We start from the raw sequence: 26,674 nt of genomic DNA on the forward strand, positions 1-26,674 counted from the left end.
TTAATCAAAATTTAACAAACATAAATATTACTCAATTCCTTTGAATTCGAATTAAATATTATTCCTTTATTACCAATTATTATACTGTGAGGCAAATTTTTTTCAATAAATTATTACTGGCAAAGTTGTTGTATTGATCAGAGTTGAAAAATAAGTCATAGGGTAAGGGGTTAAGTGGAATTTTTCTTTTGTAAGTGGTCATTAATAATATCAATCATTCATAATACTGACAATATTGAAGGATGACGTCATTATGGTATAACATTCAGAAGGTTAGGTAACTTCCTTCATCTCTGCGAAAAATTTGATATCTACCATTTACAAGCTTTTTCTACAAATAGTCTTCAATTGTCTTTTGAAGTTGGAAAGACTAATTTACGAGTCCAACATTAACCTCCTTTTCGACAATTTTAACTTTATAACCGTTGTAGGACGAAAGTACATATGTTCCCTAGTTCCTTGATCCCATTACTGTAAAACGCAATAAACGGAAACGTGAAGTTGTGTGAAGAACACTCGGAAAAAGGCTCAAACGTTCAGCCGTACAATGTGGAACTCGAGCGCGACGAGTTCCCTAGCCGAACTTTGATGCCGATTTACTCACGGTTTCCACTGTCGTTCCATTTAAATAGAAATACCAGCGTATTCCGCGAAGTTGCCACTGTGAAACGTGTTAAGTGTAAATGAGGAGAAATTTCAGGACCATTGAGGAAAGATTATTCCTAACTTTATATTGTTTTACCTCGGTATCTGTGGTCAGATTGAAAATCTCGAGTAATAGAGTTGAAAAATCCAGTGTATTATAAATAAAATCTGTTTTGCTTTCTCTAGGAATTTGTTAACTATCTGTCATTTTGTTTCTGAAGTTAGCCTTTTGCGCTCGAGAGGCAGTTCAAAATTGCCATTTGATTTGATATTGTAAAATTACAAAATTCAATATTCGATGTCATATTTTATGTAATACAATCAGCATACGATATTAAAATAAAATAGTTCTATTCATTGATTCATGTATTATTATTAATATATAGAATTAATAGGCTAATCAATATTTGGTTGAAAAATATATATAGCGAAAAGACGTTCGAGAAAGGGTTAATACAAGGTAAATTTTATATCAGTAGATACATTTTACTTTTCTTAACATCCTACTAACGTAAGCTTAATTTTATTCTATATTCAAGAGATAATCAAATTTTTTAATAAGAAAAACGGGACAATTAATTTCTTTTTAAGTGATTATCTCGAAGAAAATTATTTAGATCATATTATCTAATACGATTAGACAGTTGTTTCATAACTGTAATTGTTGTTATTTAAAAATAATTAAAAATGATTTGTAGAAAAAGTTATGAAGTCCTTCACTTTTAGCTGTTAATCATTGATTTTTTAGTAAAGCGATAGTATTCGTTTGTAAACGATTTAACTAATTTCGTTCGAACTCACTCAATAAAACTCACATGAAGAATAGTATTTTTCGATTAAAGGAACTTCCTAATTGGTTTTAAAGAAGTTTAATATTCCCATCACTGTTGTGAAGTATGTGTGCGAGAATTTACTATTCTTGGAATGAAGAATACGTAAGTAAGTGGAACAACAGAAATTCTGCGCGATGGTTGGTTCGCAAGAATATGTGAATATTCGAAAGGAAGAAGACAGGAGGAATATGGAGTTGGAAATACATAAAACAACAACGTGATCTGCTTTACCTGTAATAAATAATACTTTGGTTTGTCGGGGTGAAATTAAAAAGAAAATATTTTACTAATGATTGAGACTCTAAAAATGAATAAGAAATGAAGAATACGCTAAAGAGAAAGTGAGAAGAACTCAAAACAATCCACAAAACCAAAATTTTTAATATGTATGATTAAGTAACAAGGATAGTAGGTATATTAAAATTTTCAAAATATTTCAGAAAGTTTAAACATGTTAAAAATGTTATGTGGAAAAATGTTTAGAACTATTTTATCGCCAGATACGTAAAGCTTTTGTAAGTTAAATAATTGAACAGCAAAATTGTCTAAGTTAACTATATGAAAACGTATCAATATATTAAATATAATATACTAAATCATATATCACATATAATATAATATATTAGATGTCTTCAATAGCCTTTAACATCAAATCGCAAATAAATATTTATAATTAATTATATGATTGACTTTTCCAGCACCTTTAATTTTTCTATTAACTTTTAAATATTATTTTCTTGCTTTTTAAATTATTAAATAATATTTAATTCACACTTACAATTTTTACACTACATTTTAACACTGCAATTTTTGGAAAAATATAACAAAAACACAAATAAAATAATTATCATTGTTAAATAGAATTCTGTTTTGCAATATAAGTTATTCTAGGTTAAAATGATTCAACATTCGTCTCCACGTTCGAACTTTCGTCTTCGAAAGATTAACTTCTTGCCCTACGATTTCTTTCAGAATCATGATTAACCTAACTACATTGTTATCAGTATTTTATTGAAAACAAAAGAAAAATGCTACGAATATTCTACGTCAACGTTTGCTATAAAATATAATTATTAATAACACAGAAATAATACTTAATTTGAATTCAAACGAATAATATTTCTATTTATTAAATTCTACCTGAACTCTGCACCGCAAAGAAATACCTCTAACCATTAAACACATTATAATAAATTGCCCCCGTTTTTCCTTTAAAAGAAAGAACTGTAGCATTAAATCTGTATCAGTCAACTAGTATTCAGAATGTACTTAAGTTTTTCAGAGAAATTAAACTCCTGAGTTCATTATAATTAAGTTATGTCTACTCCGAAAATCTTTTATTATGTATTAAGTACTATTAAGTAATAAGTAATGTATCCAAATGTTAGTGGTCACAAATAACTTTACTGTTAATGTAACCACCTTAAAACAAACTCAAATATAACAAAAAAAGGTTCGATACGATATTCTAGGGCAAGAGATTAATCAGACGATAGTAACATAATAAAATATCACTGTCCAGTGACAAACCAATGTTCCAGTATCTCAAATTCATCGTCCATAACAGCAATCAGCCCTTTCTTATATAATACATCATCCTTCTCCCCATTCCTGTCTATCACAAACATTCGTTGTTGCCTTTGTTTCTTTCTATCCTCGCTTTGTTCTTCATGTGGTTTCTTTTTCCTTTTTTTTTTTTGTACCGCCCTCTCATAGCCCCGCTTCGCCCATTAAGAACCGTTCTTTCTTCGTGACTGATGGGCAACGATGATGAAGCGACTTAGAAATTTGTAGGGCACTGGTTTCTCGTCGTTGACGTAGAAGACTCCGCGCCCGAGGAAAATAAAAAGCATCGTGCATCGAAAACGCTGAGCCAAGAGCCTTTCGAGGTTCCAGTTTCGTCGAGGATCGTCTAGCGATTACCTTTTCACGGGCTACGACCCCTAGGATTTATAGTCGAGCAATTGGAGTCGCGATGCACATTTCGGTGTGGAATCCACTGCCGCGCAGGAAAATATCTTTATGTTTACCCTGCGCTGCACGCTTGATTTATTTGACGTCGCAATGCAGGGTGACTTAAAACGAACACCTAAAACACGTCCGTTGATATCGACGAGAAGATAAAACAATACAGAGAAGCGTAAGATTTTCAAATGTCGTGGAAATTCAATATTTATTAATATTAAGACGGATTTTAAGACTTTCCAGAGAACACGTTACAGCTCAAGGTTACTTTAACTCTTTCTTCTGTAATATATTTTTGTACTTTATATTTTAAGTTGCGCCAACCCCATTAGATTATTGGCAAATACTTAAAATCATGCAGATGATTGTCTATGATTATGATTGAATTATGTGCTCCTTAGTTGTGGATGGTTGATTAAATTAAATGTACTATTTTGACTTATATTAGAAAATTCAAAATATTAGATTATGAGTGAATTGGAGGTTACTTCTTTAGCGTTTTTTTCTATTTGATATTTTCTTCTTTCCCTTCGGTATCTAATGCATGATGTGATGATGTGTTGAATTGAAGTTCACTGGGATTTTTTGTTCTGTAGTATTGTGTCAGACTAACGATGAAAATGTGAAACTGAATTTAATACATCTAAATTTTATTTACTTTTTTGTATAAATTAAATATTACTTTTATGTTACCAATTGTTACTCTTTAGGGTGAACCTGGGCATAGAATACATATCAAATTTTGTTTTTTTTATAAAGTAGTAATGATGAAGTGGTTTTATCAAGCATAACTGTGAAAGAAATAATAGGACAAAGGGTTAAGGTAAAAATTAGATTGTCGACTCTTATGCAATTTCAAATGCTTAAATATATACTTAGAAGAGCAAAATTGCAATAGAAAATGGTTTTTCCTAATGTTTTCATATCCAGTGCATTCTATGGAATTTTGCATTCTTAAGTTTCGCATAAACGTATAAAAATCCGCAGTCCAGTAAGAACGTCATAGTTTGTTGACCTCTTTAGTATTTTAAATACATCATTTTTTTGTCAAATTTAATAAATTAACTAACTCTACAAAATAAAGAATAGAAATATTTCATGAAATTATACACTAATGTCAAAAACCAACCAAATATTTCAATATTCAAATTTGGAAACTCTTAAAATCTATATTTAATTACTTCGATAGCCTAATTACTGTGAACACCTCAAACACATATCTTAGAACTGCATAAACTATTTTCACAGAAACATTATGTTATTATTGACATAATATATATCGATCGTTCTAGTGAGAAACGGAGACAGATCCAATAACGATGAATTAAACATTCAAAATTATTTATAGATATAAAAATAGTACATGTATAAAAGAGATTCTAGCTCAGTGAAGCTTAGTAATGAGATTATCTTATGTTACGTTGTTTACGTACGAAGTGTAAAGAAAACAGAAAATCCTTTGTTTTTATGCTAGACTAATAGAAGTAAACAAGCCACATGGTTTAACACGTTCGCTGCTACCATTTTCTCAATTGTAATAATCTGTTAAATCCAACAAATCGTCTAAATGAAATATTAAAAAAGAATGTAACTAAAAGTAATCTTAAGTCACAAAACCTAAAACATTAATTTCATTTCCTTTAGGTAAAGTATCGAATTGTAGCCGTTACAAGCATGTAACTTTGGTAGCATATGTATTAACACTTAACTGTCTGATCGAGTAAAAGTACTCGTATAGACTTTGTTGCAGATACAACAAAGATTCAACAGCAAGTCATTACTAAGTTATTAATCATCACAATTATCAATTTCTTTATAAATTTATTTATTTGACAGTAATTGCTACCATGAAATGGTATTCACCTATAAAATTATCTTACTCAAAATTTATATTAAATTTTTTATTTTATAATTCTGCTGTATTGAATCAAAGGGTTAACCCTTTGCACTCGATTTATTTTCAATGGTGTAAACTTGCATTTATTTTTAGGGGAATGAATTAAAGCAATGTACAGAGGTAGAATTCAACATTTTATATTTACTTTATTTATTATTATTATAAGATTCAATTTTTATAATCTTTTAAAGGGTGGTACTTTTTCAAACATTTTCCAACGTGCTATAACATATTTCTATTGTCATCTCCAGTATGACATACCAGTGCAAAGGGTTAAACCTAAAATACACTGGATAAATCCAGATACTACAATAATAATCTTTGAACACGTGCTTAGCTTTTCTACGTTTAGTACCATCAACTCTTAACGTCCAGTACCTTTCGTTTTATCACCCCGAATAACTGTAGAAGAAAATTGTGAGTTGGTCTCACCGAGGCGTTCTTCACGTATATATCCATACATATACATATGCTTCACTTTTTTGCGTCACTTTATCTCGCATCTTTCTCGGTAAGCTGTTCCACTTGGACTCGAAGACCGTTTATTTTGTAACCGGCGCGCTGTTGGGACCGCATGAATTTTAAACGTATTCGAAAAACCAGCTCACGTATTTGGACCGCGAAACGAACCAAACGAGAGAGAACTTATGGCGTTGACCGTGCGATAACACCGGTTTCTGGCCTACGAATCCGTGAGAGATACTTCTCAACAAAGTTTCGAGGCGGGACGGATAAGTGAGTGCTGTATAGCCTCGGGGTTCTTTCTGTCTTTCGTTTGATCTGCGGAGAGGAAATTGGGAGCGGGGAATGATTGCAGTCTTCTTGCCGGTCGTATCTCGAATACCTGGAAATACGAACAAAGCCTGGTTCTAATGCGATCGATACACTGTACCAGATCGCGAGCGATGTCGTCAAAGAAAATTCAGAGTTACAGGCAAATTTGAATTCGAAGTTTCGAAATCGAATTTAGAAACGAACATCGCCGGACCACTTGACAAGAGGACATTCGGATCGGAACGGTTGCGATGAATTTCGATCTTGGGAAATGATCGTTGAGCGTTTAAAACTTCGAATTCGACAGGAATGTCTAATATTGAGATAGGAAAACGAAAGCGTTAGAAAATTTAGAATTCAATATGAATTTGAATCTTGGTAATTAATCCATTGCCATATGATTCCTTTCCTAATTGCGATTAACAGAGATATTTTATTCTTCATAATTCATTGGGGAAAAAAAGAAAATTTTATACTTATTTTATGTCTACGTTTATTAAAAAGCATTACAATTAATAATAGAAAAATAATGTTCAATTCGGACTTCGAAGAATTTCATGATATTTATATTCGTTAAATTTTATTTGAAATATTCAACACGAGTCTGACACGATATAGTAGGTTAAGTATGAGTAGTTATTATGACCGATATGGGAATTAAACTTCATAGATGAAGGTCAAATGTTTAAGGATAATGAAGAAAAGTAGTTTTTGTGGATATATATTTACTTTCTTTAATATTATTATATTATAACAATAAGTGTTTTGTATATTGATAAATTCATGAATAATATTTGATAACTGATGTTTGATATTTAATGAATTAATAACTATATATATTTGTTAATATATTAAATTATGTTATAGCAATATAAATAATTTTTCTTGTTTAATATTTATTTTTTGCATTAAAAGAGTAAATTGAAAATAGTGATTTCTGCATCTTTTCTTGGTAGTGCAAAGTTTTCAATCGCGTTGGGATGGGAGCCGAAAATACGTTTCTTGTTTCAATTTCATAGGAAGTGGCTTCATTGAGGAATATCGAAACAAAAAGTGGGAACTCGAGCGGGCTGTAGAACTCTCAACTGAAAAATTGTGAAACTTTTCAACATATTCGCCCGCCATTTAATACGAGGATGGACGTCTGAACGGGGTGCCGCGGGTAACGTCCAAGTTTCGAACTTGTTTAAAGTTCAGCTGCGGTCCTATCAATTGCACGAGAACTTTCTTTCCGCTTCGTCTTTCTTTTTCTGATTTTTGATATCCACGGTTCACTGTCGGAACTTTTCTTCGCGTCACCCTTTCTATATTGACAGTTGACTCTCGTATTTCTTTTCTGTTGCAAGTAAAAGTTGGAAATGTCCCTGTAACATGTATATTATACACAATTCTAACTCGTTTCGTATTAAATCAGGTGGTCTGTTTTCGGAAGTTACATATTCAAATCTGAAATCAATACAAATTTGAACTGTCACAAATACATATATCTTAATTTAAATTAATATTTTCGAAGCCTACGTTTATAAAAACGTATGAATTATTATTTATATTAAAACATAGTGCAAAAATAATATTAATTATAATTTATATCTAACTATTAAACTATTCAATTGTTATACTAATATATACTATATTATTTATACTATTACAACGTAAATATTTTCAGAAGTTAAATATTCAACATCAAAATTAGTTGATAATTGAATTCCTATTCATTTTAATTATTAACACTAAACGTACCAATACTGTATATACCTATTCTTATCGTAATCAGTCAAATAATTGGTTATAAAATAAAAGCAAACAAAACAATAAATTTTTTTATTAGAAACAGAAACAGAAATAAACAGAATAATTGAAAAACCAAATAATTAAACAATACATGGATTGATATGAAGTTAAACAGACAAAAAAAACGCAGAATTTTAAATCAAATGTAAAAATGTTTGTTTGATCTGTCTCGGAACGTTTAGTGTAAAAATCTTTTTAAAATTTCCAAATTTCTCCACCTGGATACCACTTGTCAAACGCCAACATCAGTTGTAAGTACACTATCTCCGCAGTGTTTAGCAAATAGCTGGAGCAGACATCTCAAAAGATTAATGACGACCCAAGAACACCTGCTCGTTCTTCATCTTTTTATTATTCGATCGATCCCGAAGACAACGAACGTTTACCGTAATTTACTTTCACAAGTCGCCTTTTGTATCGGATACTTAGCCCGGAGAGTAATTAATTTGCGAGGGCCCTCTGAATAATGATGAATGTACCATCTATATTCGCGCACTCGTTCGTTCGGGATGAGATTACTTTCCCTGGCGCAGGGAAAAAGAGGCAAAGAGTTAACTGACTGATCTCGCCGGTACTATTTGAAAGTTAAATCGTGTTCAACTTGCAAATCGTTCGTTTCGGTTCTATCAGGGATGCGCTAGCGACCGTTGATTACTCTGCACCACCCTCCGAGTGAATCTTAATCGGAACAGAGCTCGATCAGCAAACCTAGTATTTTTTTGGATCAACCGTACAATTCCGATTTTTAATCCTCGAGAATTTTTTCTCTGCTAGGACATTGAATCCTTTCGATTGGCATTCATATGGTTCGAATATTAGCTTCTGCGCCAGCTATTTAACCAGTTAGTTGTGGAATTTAGTTTCATAAAATTCACCAATGACAAGTATATACGTCGAACGTAGGGTAAATGCAGCTAATATGTATTGACCAGTTAACTGCGTTTAAGGAATATACACGTCATTTTAAAATGAAAATGATACCAATTCTTTCAACGATAAATTATTTATTTCTCTCAGATGTCTGATGAATTCTCAAACATGTAATATTTCTTTGTTTTGCTGCAGCTTTTCATTAGGATATATTATATGTGCATTTGACCTGCGTTAGACGAGTATATACTTCATTATTTGTTTTCCTTGCAAGCATTCTCAAAGTTTTTTGAGATTAAATTTCACAGTTAACAGGTGAAAATTGTAATTTATATTGTAATTGTTAAAAAAATTAATACTATTTTAGATTTTACGGTGGCGAGTATATTCATCAAACACAGTTAACTGGTTGATCATCACCTTTCGTGTTATGTGGACGCTATTGGATCAAATTATGTTACTATAGAAACTAGTTCAATTTATGTGATAAATAAAACAATTGCAATACAATGGTTCTTAGAAAACATGGCAAAAGTAATCAGTTACAGACAGTTGAACTTATGTACGAATTTGTAGGTTAAAAAAATGTCCAAAATTGAAAATGGGGTTTGAATTCAATTGTTGGTAGTTGAAAAACATTTTTTCTGCAGAAATATTCAGGTAAACGAACTAAATAAAATAAATCACAAACTGATCTCAACAAGTTTCTTCTGACGCAAGTCAGAAGTTTATCATCCTTTGAAACGAGAAAACTAGTAACTGACCATATGTTAGTTGACAGTTGACCGCTTATAGTAAAACCAAAGACACTAAAGGCGATTACTTTAATATTATTGATTTGCAACGATTATGACAAATTTCAAGTAAAAGGACAAATACAAATGAAAAGAAGTTAATTCCATGTTGGAAATTCGATGCATACAACCAACGTCAATAAAATAAATTGTCAGTTTTTACGATAAACAATTTTATTCAGATAAAAGTGATTCGCAGTTGGCTGGGTGGATGCTGTATCATATCTATCGCGCCTTTGTCGAAGATTATTCCTTTTAAAAACCTTATTTTGTACGTTTTCTTGAAAAATGGCCAACTACTGACACCAGGTCAACTACGGGTGCCTTTACCTTAGTTAGGAAAGGAATCATAGAGCAAGGGGTTAACGAGAAAGTATTTTAAAGTGGATCATTATGTACCTATAGTAAAAAGGAGCAACTTCCCGAAGTGACGAAATTTACTTAGCCCGGTTAAATGTATTGCTCAGTTGGAGCGAAATGGTTAGAGGGAATGACACAAATGATGACATGGTCGGAGAACACGGAAAACGGAGAGCAAGAATTCACGGCGCCAAGTCGCGTGGCGTAGCGTCGCATTAATATTTGCTTGGTTCACTTAACACGGTACACTAACCGCGTTGGAACGCCTCCCTTTCATCTCTCGCGTGAAACAGGTGTCTCAGCTGTGGTTAATTTCAATTTTTCCGCCGTTTGCAGACATTCGGGGAATTAAGGAGAAACTCAATCGTTTTAACGCGTTCAATACGGTATTATCCGCCAGCAAAGCTTGCATAAAGCCACAGATATAAAATGAAATTCTTTTATACTCGCGATAACGATTGTAAGAATGCAATTTGAATAATATTATACGATCGATTAACCGTTTCCTGGATTTACTTCATTTTTATATTTCGAACAGTATCTATTCTGTAGATTTCTAGATCATACGATGCCGGAACAACTACGCGATATTTATTAGCAATACAAACAATTGTTAGCACAGAGAAATATCATGAAAAGGAAATAAACGATGATTATGCCTGCATTTGACGTTCTGTTTTATTAACGAGTTCGCGGTTGAACAAGTAACCATGAATATTCCGCAAAATCGAGACCAATTGTTTCACGAAATTGAAACTGAAAAGTCGAAATGCATAGTAGTAATTATTCTTTCTACCTTCGTTTGTTTTATACATTCGAAAATTTGGTTCATTTTTGTTTTTTTATTAATATTTACATCTAGATAAACAGTACTGTTAATTCTACGTGTACTACGTGTTCTGGTACTCTATTTGAATGGTTAAATGACATTTATGAGAAGAGAAATATCGAAAATTTTTTACTGTTAGTATACTGTATACTATCATTTGTGTGTGACCGCATAATTATTCACAATCTATCGAATGTATTTACGTTACAGTTTATATAGCTTTTATAAATTAAATAATTAAGTGTTTAAATTTTATAAATTAAATAGTGAAGTGTTTACATTTTACAAATTAAATATATAAACAATTATTTACAAAATACCTACTCCACAAAATGAGAGAAGTAATTTTTCACTAAGTTGACTCGCGTTGAAACACGAATCGTTCAACAGGAAACACAAAGGGCAATGAAATTTCATTGGAACAGATTTGTGTGAATAATCAATAATCCGAATATTTATAAAGAAATACAAGATCCGAGGTTAAATCAGGAGTTTAACAATTTCATTGGATTCCGAAATAATGCAAGCTTTTAGCTTAATTTGTGAATCTTCCTCTGTACATATCGCCATTAAATACTCCTTCCTGGTAGATCGCTTTGATTACTGTATTGTTCGGCGGTCTCCGGGGGGCCGCGGGCATGGAAATGAACACTACGTTTTAACATTCAGCACGCGAGGCGCGAAATTTAACCTAAAATTCACAGAATGTAAATGATAACGTTCCCTTCGTAACGAGTCGCCGCAATTTAATTTCTCGACGCGTCGCATTACACACGCACGCTGCGCGAACAGACTGCAGTGATGCGTTCCATGGCGCATTTGTGGCGGCCTTAATGGCGCAAATTTCACTACAAAATTGTACAATTAAATAAAAGGTGCGAATCATTAATATTAATACATCGTGATATTTATTATGCCTTATACGAAAACAGCCGAACAATTATGCATAACACTTAAAATATAATTTTATAACCGTCGCAAGCATACGTGAGTGACGGTTCGGACTGCCATTATGTCCTGGCAACACTTTTTTGATTGCATTTTCTTAATTGTGTTTTTCTTCGCGGTTTCTCCTTGGTTTTCACTTTCTCATGTTTCTACTTCTGGTATTTATTTATTTTTCCTAAGGTTTGTGATTATTTGTTTGCTCACTTTGAGTATGTAGATGTAACCATGATTTTGGTGCCTCTTTTAAATTATATCCTTAATGAAACTTTATTTTTTAATACACACATAATATAAATTAGTGAATAGTATGTAATATTAATTTGAAATATGTGAACATTTGAAAAAGTATTGTACGTTATAGTAAAAATAATAATTTTTTTCATTTGTAAACAATACATTTGTGTACTGCAGATAATGTTTGTGTATTTTACCAAATTATAATTGGCCTTAGCTGTGTTTTTCCATATTTCAAAAACATACAAATTTTACACACGTTAGTATGTAGACCACTAAAAACTGAAAATATTTTCTATTTCAGATTTTCCATATACACTGTCAGTCAAAAGTTTGGAACCAATATATCGGTTAAAACAGAAGCTTCCATTTTTTGTAAACAACTTTTGTTCGAGAATTTTTGTGAATAATAAAGGAACATGGACGTATGTGTATTAGTCAAATATAAAGATATATAATTTTTGTTATTTTATTTTATACATTTATAAAATATATGATTTTTGTTATTTTATTTTTTATATTTATAAGATACATAATTTTTATTATTTCGTTTTATATGTTTATAAGATATATAATTTCTGTTATTTTATTTTATATATTTATAATATATATCATTTTTAATTTGCGATGTTACATATCAAGTGGTTCCAAACGTACCTGCAATTTACCAGAGAAACAGAGGCTAATAAAAGCGCGAACACAGTAAGATATTTAAGTGTTTCTCGTTTACGCTTTACCCTATGTATAGTTCCTTAACTTTTTTCATCTGAATTATTTTTTGTTTCCTAGCCCTTCTGTCAAGCTTCCCCCTGGTTAATTTTTGCTCTCATTTGAAGAACAAGATCCTCGCAAAACTTCATGCGCGTACCTCTACATTTATTGCTCCGCCATTTTCTTCCAGCTTTCCATCCTTGTCATGTCTAGCTTTTATATTTATACTTTTGACAAAAATATGAATTTATTATAATTTTCTTACTTGAACAATAATATACATAATAAATGATTTTCAATTTGCTATTCTTATGAAATTAAGGATTTTGATTTTAATCATTCTTCGGACATTTCAGAAAAAAAATGAATCTTTCATTTGCTTGCAAAGAAAACGATTTATTTTATTTACTAACGGAAATGCAGTTCCATACATATGTTTTCTCTGTATCTCATAATGTGCTGGCTCCATGGAAAAATTACTCGCGAATAAAAGCTGCAACAACTTCCGTTCTGTGCATGCTTTTCGTAAAGTCAGCAGCAACTGAGATTTTTTGGATTTTATGTCTGCAATTTCCATAAATCCTCCTTTCCGTGTAAAATTTTATAACGTCATGCTGCCTGGCTTTCAATACCGGGAATGAGTTTTTGAGCGATTTTATACAAGGTAAGTAGGCAAATGTAAATAGACAGGTATATTAAAATCGGAGTTTTATTTCTTATCAATATGAAATGCCTCAAAACTCGTGAGTCGTTCAAATCTGTATAAGGAGAAGAAACTGGGTATGTGAAATTTTATTTTTATCTATGTAGATCGACAAACTGACTTGAGTGTCTTGTTAGTGAAGTTGTCTTCTTAGTGAAGAGAAACAATTATTTTGAAGATGTTAGGAAGTTCCTAGTTCATATCATAGATACAGGCAATGAAAATGGTACAACAATTTAAGGTATGTGTGGTATATGTGTAGCATACTCTTTTAAGTCTCTTCATTTTTAAAACATAATTAGAATCAATTTTCGTATTATTATTGTTTATACACTTATCTTACAATTACTCTAACAAAAAGTAAGAAAAGCGGAAGAAAGAGAAATACCATATAAAGAAGTAGAAAGTATTAGTATTTTGTTGATTAATTAATTGGTAAAGTATTTCACTAATTAAATAAGGTAACAACACCATAATAAACTCATTTATGTATCCATAAAAAATGTTTGAAGTTGAAAGTTTAATTTTTTTCAATAATTGAAAAAGAATAAATTTCAAATTTGCAAGTATCAGATAAAACTCTACTGAAACTATTTATTAACTACCAAAAAACATGAATATAAAAATGTTCAAATAGTACAATTAAAAATGTCATTTGATTTTTGAAAAACAACATGCTCTAATCATCTACAAATCATAATCTGATTTCCTTAAAAGTGTCAGTAACCGAACACAATTGAAATTTAATTATCTAAATTCACGCAAACCAAAATTCTGCTTAAACCGAATTAACCAACCCTAAATGTTACACCTCAATTCAAATTAAAAAAGAAAAAAAACGGAAACAAAATTTCTGCAGCGAAATTAAATATGAAACTTGACTGATCATATTACCATCAAATCGTACAATTACCAGATGTAATCCAAGCGTGACTCGACCACCGAAACCTCAAATTGAATCGTCCGAACTGACATTCAAATTGAATCGATAAAATGTATTTTATTAATTGAATCTTTGAAGCGCGTCGTACGTGTCAGCCCCATGTGTTCCGAATTTAATGTAAAGGCGGTTGCCCTAAATATGATCGCTTCCTTCCTTCAGGGTAGGACAGAATTGAAATTTCCAGTCGGTCGGAGGAAGACGCAGGAAGCAGCCGGAGACTTCCGTTTGCCGACCGCGTACCCGTTACCTCGGCTACTCCTTCGAGAGCAGAATCCAATTTAAGCATGGCACGATTCCCAGGTCGTGATACCGACTCGGCCTAACTGCCGCACTCGCTAGCTACTTCTGCACCCGAAATGCGGTAGCGAGATATATGTCCCGAAATTCCGGCTTGCTAGTGTCAAGGAATGGCGCGTGAGGGAGAAGCAAATACGTGAGATGGGAGTATCAAGTTGACTCGCGAATAACGTCGTTTCTCGTCTTAGAAACATATTGGGTTGTCCGGAATGTTCGTGCCGTTTTTAAAGCTGCGGTGAAATTATTTAGTTTCTGAATGTGCATGCTTTTCGACTTAACCATTTCTGACAATTCTGGAAAGAATATATCCACTTTTTCAGTGTTTATGTGTACAATGCGACACGTTCGAAGAGAGTTTGGTGCCATTTTTATTTTGTTGCCGTATGACTATGGGTTACTTTTATATTACCCTTTATTAGCCTTTATTAGAAAGGTCTTAATGGAAGTTTTATTTGAATAATTGAACGAAAATAGGGTTTTACCAATCTTTATTTAAATTTATAATCGTTGTAGGTAATAAGTATGAACAAGTGAAGGAAACTCGATGCTCCTATGTTCTACTTCACTGATAAGATTCTGAGTAAATTGTGAAATTTGCGTTATGCTATATAAGGGAGGCAAAAGGAAATTTTTATTTATCTTTGAATGTTGTATTTTATTTGTATATTATAATTATATTTGTATTGATGTTTATGTATTTTTGAATTTTGATTATTTTTAAATAAATGTGTGCTAATGATATTTTATTTAACAGTTTTATACATGTAGCTATATGTCTACGGTGGGAACGGAGGGGCCAACTTTTCTTTGGTTTAGGTTAATTTTAATACTAATTATTAATATTATTATTTTTATTTTCTGGAATATTGATCTTTTTCATAAGATTATATCTTATATTAGTACGTTTTTTGTTCTGTTTCTAAGTAGTTTTTATATTCTCGAAAATTTTGACAAGATTTTTTGAATAAAGTGATCTTATTTGAAAAAGTTTTGTTCTATGCGTTCTACTTGCATTCACGTGTAGAATAACTTCTGTGAATCGTGTCACCTGTATTTAGATAGGTGTTGCCAAGTGCACTTGCGCTCAACGAACTTTCGCATTTAATCTTCTCGAAGACAAAGCCTTAAATAAAGGAATTCGAATGTTTGTTTCTAATTATTTGTTTATGCAGGATCACGTAATATTGTCTATAGAATTCGTCTTTTTCTGCTCACATTAAAACTACCGAAGGCTTAAAATTGACCCACTTCAGAATTTTCATTTTGCAAGTATTTGAATTATGAAGGCGTTTTTGCGAAAGATTGTCAATTAAATTCGCGCATTTGCATAGATACAAGATTAGCAGCTCCCTTAAATCTCAAGAAACGAATTATTCTAATTTCTATAAAAAGTTTGAAATAAGTCACTCTGTTTGCTCGGCAGTTTTAGTGTTAATAACTGTTTTTAATTGTGCTGACAAAAGAGCTGTGACTCACAACAGTTGGGTGGATCACCCTATACACATAGGTCGCTATTTTCCATGCATCGCCTTATATATACATCGTATTACGTATTTACATATGGTGACCCACCTATCCATCACTTGGTGATACAACCTATGTGCTTTGCTCGCATCACCCACGATCACATTATCACTCCACTACTTTTTATTACACATATGAATGAGGAAAACACGAAAATCACAAGTAGACTGTAAGAAAACCATTCAAATACATAAAATATACAAAAAAGTACATACAATAACTTTTATTAACTATACAGAATGAGTAGTTTAATTGTCTTCCCCACATTTATTTGTTGGATAAAAAGAATGTTCAAGGCAAAAGTTATTGATTTATTTAAGCTTATTCTAAGGTAGTCACATTAACAGTAAAGTCATTAGTTTTGGCATCAAGAGTTGAAATTACGGTTGAACAAAATACAGTTTATTTGATAAATTTTTGAAAAGATTCGAATATGAAATGCATTAACAATAATGCTTTAACAATCTGATTCGCGATGAAAAGTATATCGTCACAATAAAGAAAGCATAGATGGTTTTAATCCCTATATTTATGATTTCTTTCACAATTATCCTTGATAAAATTACTTTCCCTTCAATAATAATTAATTAGAGAAAAAAAGAATTTAGTACTTATTCCACATCTGACTTTACTCCAGAGGTTAACGATTGATAATAGAAAAGTGATACTTAATATATATACAAAATAAACTAACATTTGCATTTGTGTAATTCAGTTTAAAATGTTCACGAGCCTAACACGATATCATAGAGCGCGTGGTTAAAATTTCAGTTCTTTTGGATCAAATACTCCTCACAAATTCCCTGTATAAAAATATTTTCACCTCTATTCTTCCTACATCATCCTACAAATACTTTCAGATTTAATTTCCACATAAAATTACACACAACGTACAATACCCAATTTTTCAATACCAACACACACTATCCCCATCATACCCATGCGACCATAAAATTCGTAAGTTCCATTCTAACCGAATCGCACACGGAAGCACACACAGGCCAACGGCATACGTGCTAAAATTCCAATTCTACAGCCATCAATTAAAAAACAAAAAAAAGAGAAGAACGAGAGAAAGAGATCGAGAGAGAAAGAGAGCGAGAGAGGCGGAGAGGGAGGAACGAGGAAAGTCCGACGACGCGTTTGTTATCGCCAAAATTAATGAAACGGAAAATTGCTCTCCAGTGCCGAATATATCACTATAGGCGCGCAGAACCGTGTCTCCCCATTTAATTCTGAACGTCGACAGGAAAATTCGCGCGAGCCTCCCACACTGATTACGAGCCTTTCAAATTCAAGCCTCAGAAGCAAAAGTTTCTGGTAGGAGTGGTGCATATGCACAAACGCAGACTGGCGTGCGCGTGCACAAACACGCACACACACATATACACACAAACACGTTCGATATACGGGTCAGCCGGTCGTCGACATTCCGGAACATTAATTTCAGAAGTGTTTCTATTCACGCCCTTGTAGGGGTTCATTGGCCCGTAAGGGGTTTTTTCAAAGGGCGCTGGCTGGCTCGCGCGAGAAGGGAAACCTCTTTGAAACTGGCACTGGGCCACCGTTTAATATTAATAGCAGCATTTACGGCTCCGTATGAACGACATTTAACTAACGAGGACGCCTAGATTCGGTCATCGTACTCCTCCGCGTCCTTCTTTCTTCTCACTCTCTCTCTCTCTCTCTCTCTCTCTCTCTCTCTCTCTCTCTCTCTCTCTCTCTCTCTCTCTTTCTCTCCTTTCGCGTTACATGGTTGATATTGATCTGGCACATGCCAGTTGACTCTTGAAACTTGTCAGAGGTGGTAAGATGCAAACGAATTAGGAATTCAGATGTGTACTCTGTAAGTAGTAGCTCGATTAACTGATTTAATTGGAGGACTAAATGCTTCTGGTAAGTCGAGATCTGAGGAGAAGTTGTTCGAAGCTTGTTTGTTAACTGATTTGGACGAAATGTAATTTGATTAGATTTTGGTGAATCGAATATAGTTATTGAGTCGAGTAAGAGTAATGTTTCATTGTTGCTGATTGTCAATAATCTATATTTATTGTATTACTGATTTCGAAATATCTTTCGAATGTAAGTGTTTCAAGACCTGTGTATATGAGGAATGATATAAAAAATATTGATGTCTATTTTAAATAGAATTTAATAAACATAAATATTACTCGATTCCTTTGAAACCAAATGACATATTATTCTCCTGTTATCAATTATTATATTGTAGTGCAGACGTAAGCATAGAATGTGCATAGAACTTTTCTCTTTCTTCAATAAATTATCACTGACAAGTTGTGTTGATCGCATTTGAAAAATAAATCACAGTGGTTAACTAAACTGAAATAACTTACATTCAACGCGTTCGGAGTAGCGGTAACACGATTCGCACCATTCAGAACCTACCTCTTGCACCGCGTCTATCCATTTAAGAACGCGACTGAGGATGTATCGGATCGATCGACCATTGTTTCCGTCTACCTCCGGTATCAGTCGCGGTGGATGTTAATTTTCAAGGCATTACCGCGGATCTCAAAGGGATAACGTAATTTCCAGGAGCCGTTAAGGATAAAATCCCTCTCTAGATGTTTCGTTTGTTCGACGTTCCGTTTCCGCGCCGGCGGCAAAGAGACGACGATCTCGAATTGTGAAAGCGGTAAAACAAGGCATTAGCTTTATGGAGTGGAAGGGAAAGAAGAAGGACTGGGACCGCCGCGTAGCTGGACCTTCTCCAAACCTACGGGGAGCCGACCCGTTGTTGGGAACCGACCGTTTCAAAACCAAGATTTTAAACTCGACAACAAACTGCCGCAAACTAGGACGCAACGATTTCGCCGTTGCCCGGACTCTCTCTCACTCTCTCCGTGTTCACTCGTTCGTTATTAAAGTTTCAGGACTTCCAGGGCGTTCTGTGTTTTATTTCGTCCGTTTCGCTCCCACCATTTTTATCCCAACCTCTCTCTCTCCCCCCTTCCGCTCCTCCTTGTCCTCCCGCCTTTTTATTCCTGCTCCTTTGTTTTTAGCGACGGATGTGTATTTTATTGTACGTAAAAGTGAACCTGTAACGTCGTTGATATATGCAACGGAATAATGGTCCTTTTCTTCCCTTTTATAGTATAACCTTTGTGTCCTTCTTTCTTTCTTTTATTCCGCAGGCCTTCGTTAATTCCGCGTCAACGCGGCCGGGATCTTTAGCCGCGCCACCCTTTTACGAGAAATAATTACAGTCTACGTTTGAATTTCGTGAATCGCGAATACACCTGACCCTCGGTTCATGCGGGAAGCCGTTCCGCGTGGATTCGTTTTGCGCGAACGAGCATCGCGTAAATTGAGCCTGTACAAGAGAAAATGAAATATTGGAAAGTATAAGTGTAAAACGTCGTACATACTGAATAATATACATTTATTCAGGATTCTTATTTTATAATTTCTATATGTTAATTTTACTATAATGCATGTCAATATTATGTAGTTTATATTAATTATGAATATTACGATCCAATAAAATATCTGGTGTATGTTTCAGAAATATATAAGTATTTCTTTCATATAGTTAGATAAAAGAGATAATAATAATAGCATTTCAAAGAACGGAAGTACTATATTTTATTGTAGTATTTGTAATGTATGTATTGTAATATACTGTTTTATAATACAGAATTTTAGATAAAATTGAGATTAATTCTATTACCTAGAATTATTGTAACCTAGAAATGATTAATAAAAAAGAGTAAGCTTAAATTTATTAACTGAAAATGACGAATTAACTTGATATTCGAGTTACACTCCAATTCTCAATAATTCTTCCTTTTCATATCTATTCATTGAATAATTCTTGACATAGATTGTTGTAAAATTAATATACAGAAATTGTGAAGTAAGAATACTGAACGAATTTATTTTATTCAGTATGTATGACGTTTTATTGGTGTTGTTATTTTTAAGAGACTGAAATCAGAACACATTTTGGAATATCTTTCTGAAGTATCGATTAATTAATTACTCAATTTATTCATCGGAAATAATGAATAACACAACAAATTTTTGATATGAAAGAAATTATAAAGTCCCCGTAATTTTAAGCTTTTATAAGTTGAAATTCATGTTAAGTGCATTAAATTTATATTGTCCTTGTGATTTCACTTACACGTCTTAACCGTTTCAGTGCCACGGGTCTTTGCAAAAATCCGGCCGAAAAGAGCCAAACGGCGCGATCGTGCTCCTTTCGTTTGTTTCAGTTTAGAAACTGAATTACGCTTTTCTATTATTACATTAACAAATTGTAAATAGCGCGATCGTTCCATTTTTCTATTTCTAAGTAAGTAACAAGAAAAATAAACACAAATAATTAGAAGGAAAACAAATAAATAAACTTAATTCGATTCTACGACAGGGTGGCACTTTTACACAGTGTAACGGAGAAGCACGATTGCGCCGCTTAGTACTCAAAAGGTTAAAAGATACATAGACATTCACCGTTAATTTCCACAGAAAACGAAAATGAATTTGCATATGAAATTTCGTTCTGCAGATGTTCGCAGAAGCATTAAGTATCTGCTAACAGTAAACTTTTTTGTAAATATTTTTAATTATTTACTCGTACAAAACGTTTTTAAAGTAGTACGTAATATATATAAAATACTTTATTAAATGATTAAAGAATTAAAATTAATAATAAGGTTATTAAATTATTACACTTTGTATGAAATTCTTCGAAAAGCATTAGAGTGATAAGCTTTACATTGTTCGTTTATCAAATGATCATAGAACAAACGAATGAAAAATAAAGTAATCTTGTTGCCTTCAAGTGACATTCATATATCGCAGCCCGGTTTCTTCGGATCTTATCGAAATGCAAGTTCTCAAAGGATGTTCTAATCATCAAAGTGCGTCATCGCGATATTCAACGGCAAAACAAAAGGTTTTTGTTGTCGAATCTGGGTAATCATACAAATGGACCATGGAGATGTACACATTCAGAACACGCAGTCAGGATAGTTGAAGCAATATGCATGTAATATAGACACTCGGTAAATGTTAATTCGAAAGGAACCATTCAATAGAAAAAGAAATACAATATTTTCAGAAAAATCAAAGTATTAAATTACTCAATACAAACACGAAAACTGTGTCTTAATATTTTCTCCGAATCACATTCAACCCTTTGGGTGCATATTTATTTTAAAAAATTGTTGCATTTTAATAGAATATATTACTTATTTTTGACATTATGAGGCAGTGTATCAAAAACAAGATTCGCAAAAATACTGAAATTATTTTTTTTGTTGCAACTGATACAAATTACTCTCGAATAAGCAAAAATGAACATTTTAAATATTATCACAATTTCAATGACGTATCAGAACGTCATTTGAGATTTTGGCGAGAAAAATATATGATCTTCTCATACGTCAAATGTGCTCCAAGGGTTAAATAACTAAAAGAATTAAAATACCAGATTTGATTTCTAAGCTATTAAAATTCCGAAAAAAATCAATTGTAATAGAAATTCAATCAATTATTTATACGAGATAACTAAAGTGACCATCACCCCCGAAATAACCCTACACTAATTTACTAACTACCTTTCAGTATCTACCAACATTTCTATTTCACTGGTGCAAGATTTCTGACAAACCGAAAACTCGCCCTGAAGATCGCTAGATATGATATAGTCGAAAGTTTCGTTCACCGTCAAAACATAGCGCGCCGTGTTATCCACTCGCCGTTACACCTGGATCAAAGGAAGATCTAATGTGTAAGCGTCTGTTCCTTTCCGTGCCCACGGGTAAATTTTTTGGAAGTTACTGGCGTGGTGACCACATGCCGAGAAGTCGAGCTGCAGATGAATCTTTAAATGCATGAGTTCAGATACGTAGAAAGTTAAAAGGAGAGTAAACACGGACACATGGGCAGAACGAATGCGATGATGCTTCCATAGCTTTGGCTTGACATTAATTTTTCAAACGGATGGCCAGTATCTTCCGTTACAGTATTTGCTATTCCTCTAATCTCTGAATTTTTCGACGAATTAGCGGCCTTAGCTATCGCTTGTTAAATTTTCAAGCAGCTATTAATGCCTCTGAGAAGTCTTCTACGACTTTGGACGTTAGCATGCACCTTTCAATGACGAGAATTTTGGGAATTCAACAAGTATTCGAAAGATGTATCTACTTGAATTATTATGAAAGGAATTATCTTAATACTAGGTTTACGGGCGTTTATTGTGCATTTTGTTCTATTATTTCTAGAAAAAATGATGTTCGTTCATTCAGATCTCGAAACTCGGAGTTTGAAACATAAACAATTAAGATACATACTCGTGTAATTGCGTCAATCGAAATCGACCTAATCATTTGCCAAGTAATGTTTATAAAATTCGATATGCGTCAAATTGACGCGTTCCGTAAACCTAATGTTAATGTTGAATGAACTATAATAGTTCATAGATGTTTACTGATGTATTTAGTTTTTTTAAGTTATTGTTGATAAAAATACACACACACACACAAAAGTATAATATTTGCTGTGTTAAAAGATTACAACCGATATGTTACATAGATAGCATAGCAGCAGAATGGATATGTATTACAATAGGAACGACTTTTGTTTTATTCATTCGTTGCTCAGTCGTCGTTGTACAAATATGTTATGAAAATTGTATTCCTTATATAAAGTACAGAATATATGTACAGGTTATTTTCTACCTCTACGAAATCTATGGAAGAAATACCCATTGTTATGTGTATAGCTTATTTTGCTTTAATTTATGATGCTATGTGACGATGTAAAGTTAATCTTAAATTAATACAACAATATTGATTCTACTTTTATGAAGAAATATGAAATTCGTTTTTGGTAAAATATTTATAGTGTTCGATAATGGAGTGTAATATTTAGAAGATTCCTTCATAATGGGTAATATATCGATGCATTTAATGTCAGTTTCATTTCCTTTGAAATAAATATTTCTCCGTTTAAAGAATCATCGAAACTTATTCCTACAATTTTCATGTTATATTCTTATTAATACTAAAAGAGAATTTATCGGTTTTAATTTATCAATAATAAAAATTAAAATATAATTAGATTTGACATTGAGATTCAATAGCTAAATGCATATTCCAAGTAAACTTGTAACACTTAAATAAAACTTCTGTAACTAAATTCAGATACAAGTTCTCAGCATCGCCAATCAAATTCAAACACCGCGATTAAAATTCACATTTAAATTCCAATATCGAATCTTAAATTCAAATCTATACGGTCAAATTTGAATATAGGCTGCAATACTAAAATTCAACAGTTTCTATCGTCCAATTTTAAATACTCCCGACGAAACTCATACTGAAATCTTGACAGTGATATACAAATTGAAAATTCGATAAATAGAATCACAAATAGCAGTAAAATTAATAAACCTCTATTAGAAGAAGAAATTCTAATTAATAATTTCCATAGTTCCTACCGCAAATTGTAAAATTTACTAATTTCTAATCTTTATTTGCATTAGTAAAATCATAGTTCATTCAAATTATCATTAAATTACTCAAATCTTCTTCATTATCAATCGAGAATTCTATCGCGCTGGATATTCGCGAATTAATATAAAATCCTTTACGTAATAGTGTACACTTTCGCGAACAATAAAGATTAAGCCCTTTTACACCGGGAGTTCCGCGGAATCTTGTTAAAAGTTATGTGGGCCAATCAGGGCTAGATTGTTCCACGTTATCGCCGGAAACATCGGACGCATAGAAAGTAGAATAATCAGAGTAAAATCCGGCGCATCGGGTGCATTCGCCACGTCAAGTTTCGCGGTTCGATATCCAACGAGTGGATGTCGCTGCGCCATTAAAGTGACGGGGAGATGGATATGCGACATGTGACACGAAATGTTGATAAGAAGAAGGAAACCGCTTGGAAGCCGGAACGACGAATAGCAGGAAATCGAAGTGGAAAAGATAGACCATATCTTCTTCCTTTGGAGAAAGATATAACCATCGGCACAACCGAACGGAAATTTCTTAGTTTTCCGCTGATATAACCAATTTTCATGTTTTAATTTCCTTTGTGTTCTTTTTTCCAATTATGCCCTCATTATTTTCTTTTTCCACATTGATTAATTAAATCTTCGTAGATGTAAATATATATTTAATTCCATTCAATTCAATTCATTTTAATCTCATTCATTTTGATTAAATGTAAGCGTAACGGTAATTAATTTTAATTTCATTAATTTTGATTAAATGAAGGTGGCATAAAAAACGTTAATAGAAATTTAAGTTTGCCTTCTTTTGTTTTATTCCCTTCTTTGTCTTCGAGAATTTAAAAATACATAATTATTCAATAAAATTAACATTACTATTTTCACGAATGCTTTCAACTTTCAAATATTCCAACTTGGTTACTGTAAAAGATTTTTTATGAATACTATTACTTAGTGGAACAATACTTTTTTAAGAAAAAAATTTAAGTTTCTTTTCACTGTATATATTGCCAATAAAATGCATATACTTGGTAAAATATACAACAGGATGTGAGTTTTAAGGTTTTCTTCAGAAAGAAAAAAGTAAGAATACTTCTTCTTACAATTGCAGAAAATCGTTCTAGATCTCTATATATGCGTTATAATGAATATTCGAGTTAGTTCGAAGATTCTTCGGACACTTACCTTATCGAGACAAGTATCATGGCGAATATCAGGTACTTTCCAAGCAGCGGCACGACCAGCGACGTAGGTGGAATGATCTCGACGACCAGCAGGAAGAACACGTGAAGACTGATGAGGATCGAGATAGAGAGCGTGACCTATAAGCAGAAATTATTCGACTGAGAGGTTTAAGTTAAAAATATTCGAAGCTTAAGTTTATACCGCAATCCCTGCAGGTATTCTATTGTACTTATTGTAAAATCAGGGCTTTTCCTTTTCTGCAGCAAAACCAGATAATAAAATGATACCTTACAACGTATTTAGCATATACGATGTAGCATATACGATCTGTAATTTTGATAATAAGATACCAGAACTGAAATTGGTTATTTAGATATTTTAACTACCTTTTCTCGCAATAATAATACGAAAAATGTTCACGTACATTTCAAACTGTTTTATAAAGCAAACAAGACTTCTACCTCCTAAAATGATGGAGGAAGAATTTAATTTGAACAGGTTTATTATTTCCATAAATGTTTGATTCGGTATTTGTTAGCAGCGGGACATTTTCTAAAACGAGTAATGATGATTGCACAGCTCTTCCAATAGCTTCGGGTTTAATATCAGCGCAAGTTCTAATTATTCGTCCCGTCATATTTTCCGCCGGTGTACAGTCAGCTACAGAAGTGTAGACTACTTTTGTCAATTTTAAAAAATTTTAAACTAAATAATAGCAAGCTTTGATACTCTATATATATATTTGTTCGTATGTCAGTTAAAAGTAGATAGTTATTGATAAATTGGTAACGTCTTTTTACGTTTCAAATATAATTTCATGAAAATATAAAAATAATTGTCATTGATGCATGAAACTCATTAGAATTTATCATAGTGTAAAAGTAAAATAATGATATAATAGTAGTATTACAATGTAAAGTAATAATTATAATAATGGTAACAATAAATATTATATGCTTCATATGTATTTTTGATTTACCTGCATTTTATAGAAAAGAAACCTGAAAAACATTTCTTTTAATTAGACTAATTTAAACTGATCAATAAATAACATTATAAACGTGACATACTATATGTGCAATATACAGCTGTTAGATCGAATTGAATAGTTTTGAAATTTTTCCTTCGTAGTCTCTCCTCAATACGTTGATAACGTGCTAGATAATCATACAGATAAAATATAGTACGTCTATTTATTCTTTAATCAAAACAGATTTGTTTATCACTATATCTAAGTTTTCTTCGATTTTTTTTCTAATAATGATTATCTCGTGGATTCGTTTGAATTTATAATCAATAAAAGATATATCTGTTCTATTAACAATACTTCTGTGAAGAAACATGTTTATCATTTCAATATTTCACAAAAACATTAATTTACTTTCTAATTTATTATAATATAATAATTAAATATAACGTAATGATAATATACCTAATAAGCAAATTAATTTTTTATTATAATATACAAATAAACATTAGGTTGTAATATACTGAGTCTTTTACAATGAAAAATCACCATAAATAATTATGCAGATTATACAATTTAAATATTTTATGCACGAATGCAATTTTGTATTTCGTTAATAAATGAAAGAAAATATTAAATATGATCAAAGTTATTTATGTTACAATCCGATAAAATAAGTGAAATTCTTTTGCATCCAAAATCCGCATTATACTTTAGGTACCAATTTCACGTTTATACTGCAAGTTGCGTTACATTAATATGTGAATTTTTACGAATTTCCGCTACGACATATCTTCAAATTGTTTCGCTTATAACAATTCCAGATTTCACACTGATTTTATGTTAACATTACCAGCTTTAGAAAAGGTTTTAATATTTGCCTCGGAAAATGTGACGGACAACTGCTCAGGAAAT

General features: G+C 32.2%; 1 protein-coding gene across 9 annotated transcripts in view; it reads right to left on the reverse strand.

Annotated features, from left to right (window-relative positions):
- nAChRalpha4 (nicotinic acetylcholine receptor alpha4) overlaps positions 1–26,674 on the reverse strand; it is a 252,998-nt gene that overhangs the window by 18,947 nt on the left and 207,377 nt on the right. For 7 of the 9 annotated variants that reach the window (XM_076370226.1, XM_076370236.1, XM_031988358.2 and 4 more), the window contains one exon: positions 24,793–24,929. In XM_076370226.1, coding sequence (XP_076226341.1) covers positions 24,793–24,929 — 137 coding nt within the window. Of the gene's footprint in view, positions 1–19,114; positions 19,453–24,788; positions 24,930–26,674 lie in introns of those variants that run through there. The other 2 variants (XM_076370254.1, XM_076370255.1) reach the window with 2 other exon arrangements.

Source organism: Nomia melanderi, chromosome 1 (genome assembly GCF_051020985.1).
Source record: "Nomia melanderi isolate GNS246 chromosome 1, iyNomMela1, whole genome shotgun sequence".
Lineage (NCBI taxonomy): Eukaryota > Metazoa > Arthropoda > Insecta > Hymenoptera > Halictidae > Nomia > Nomia melanderi.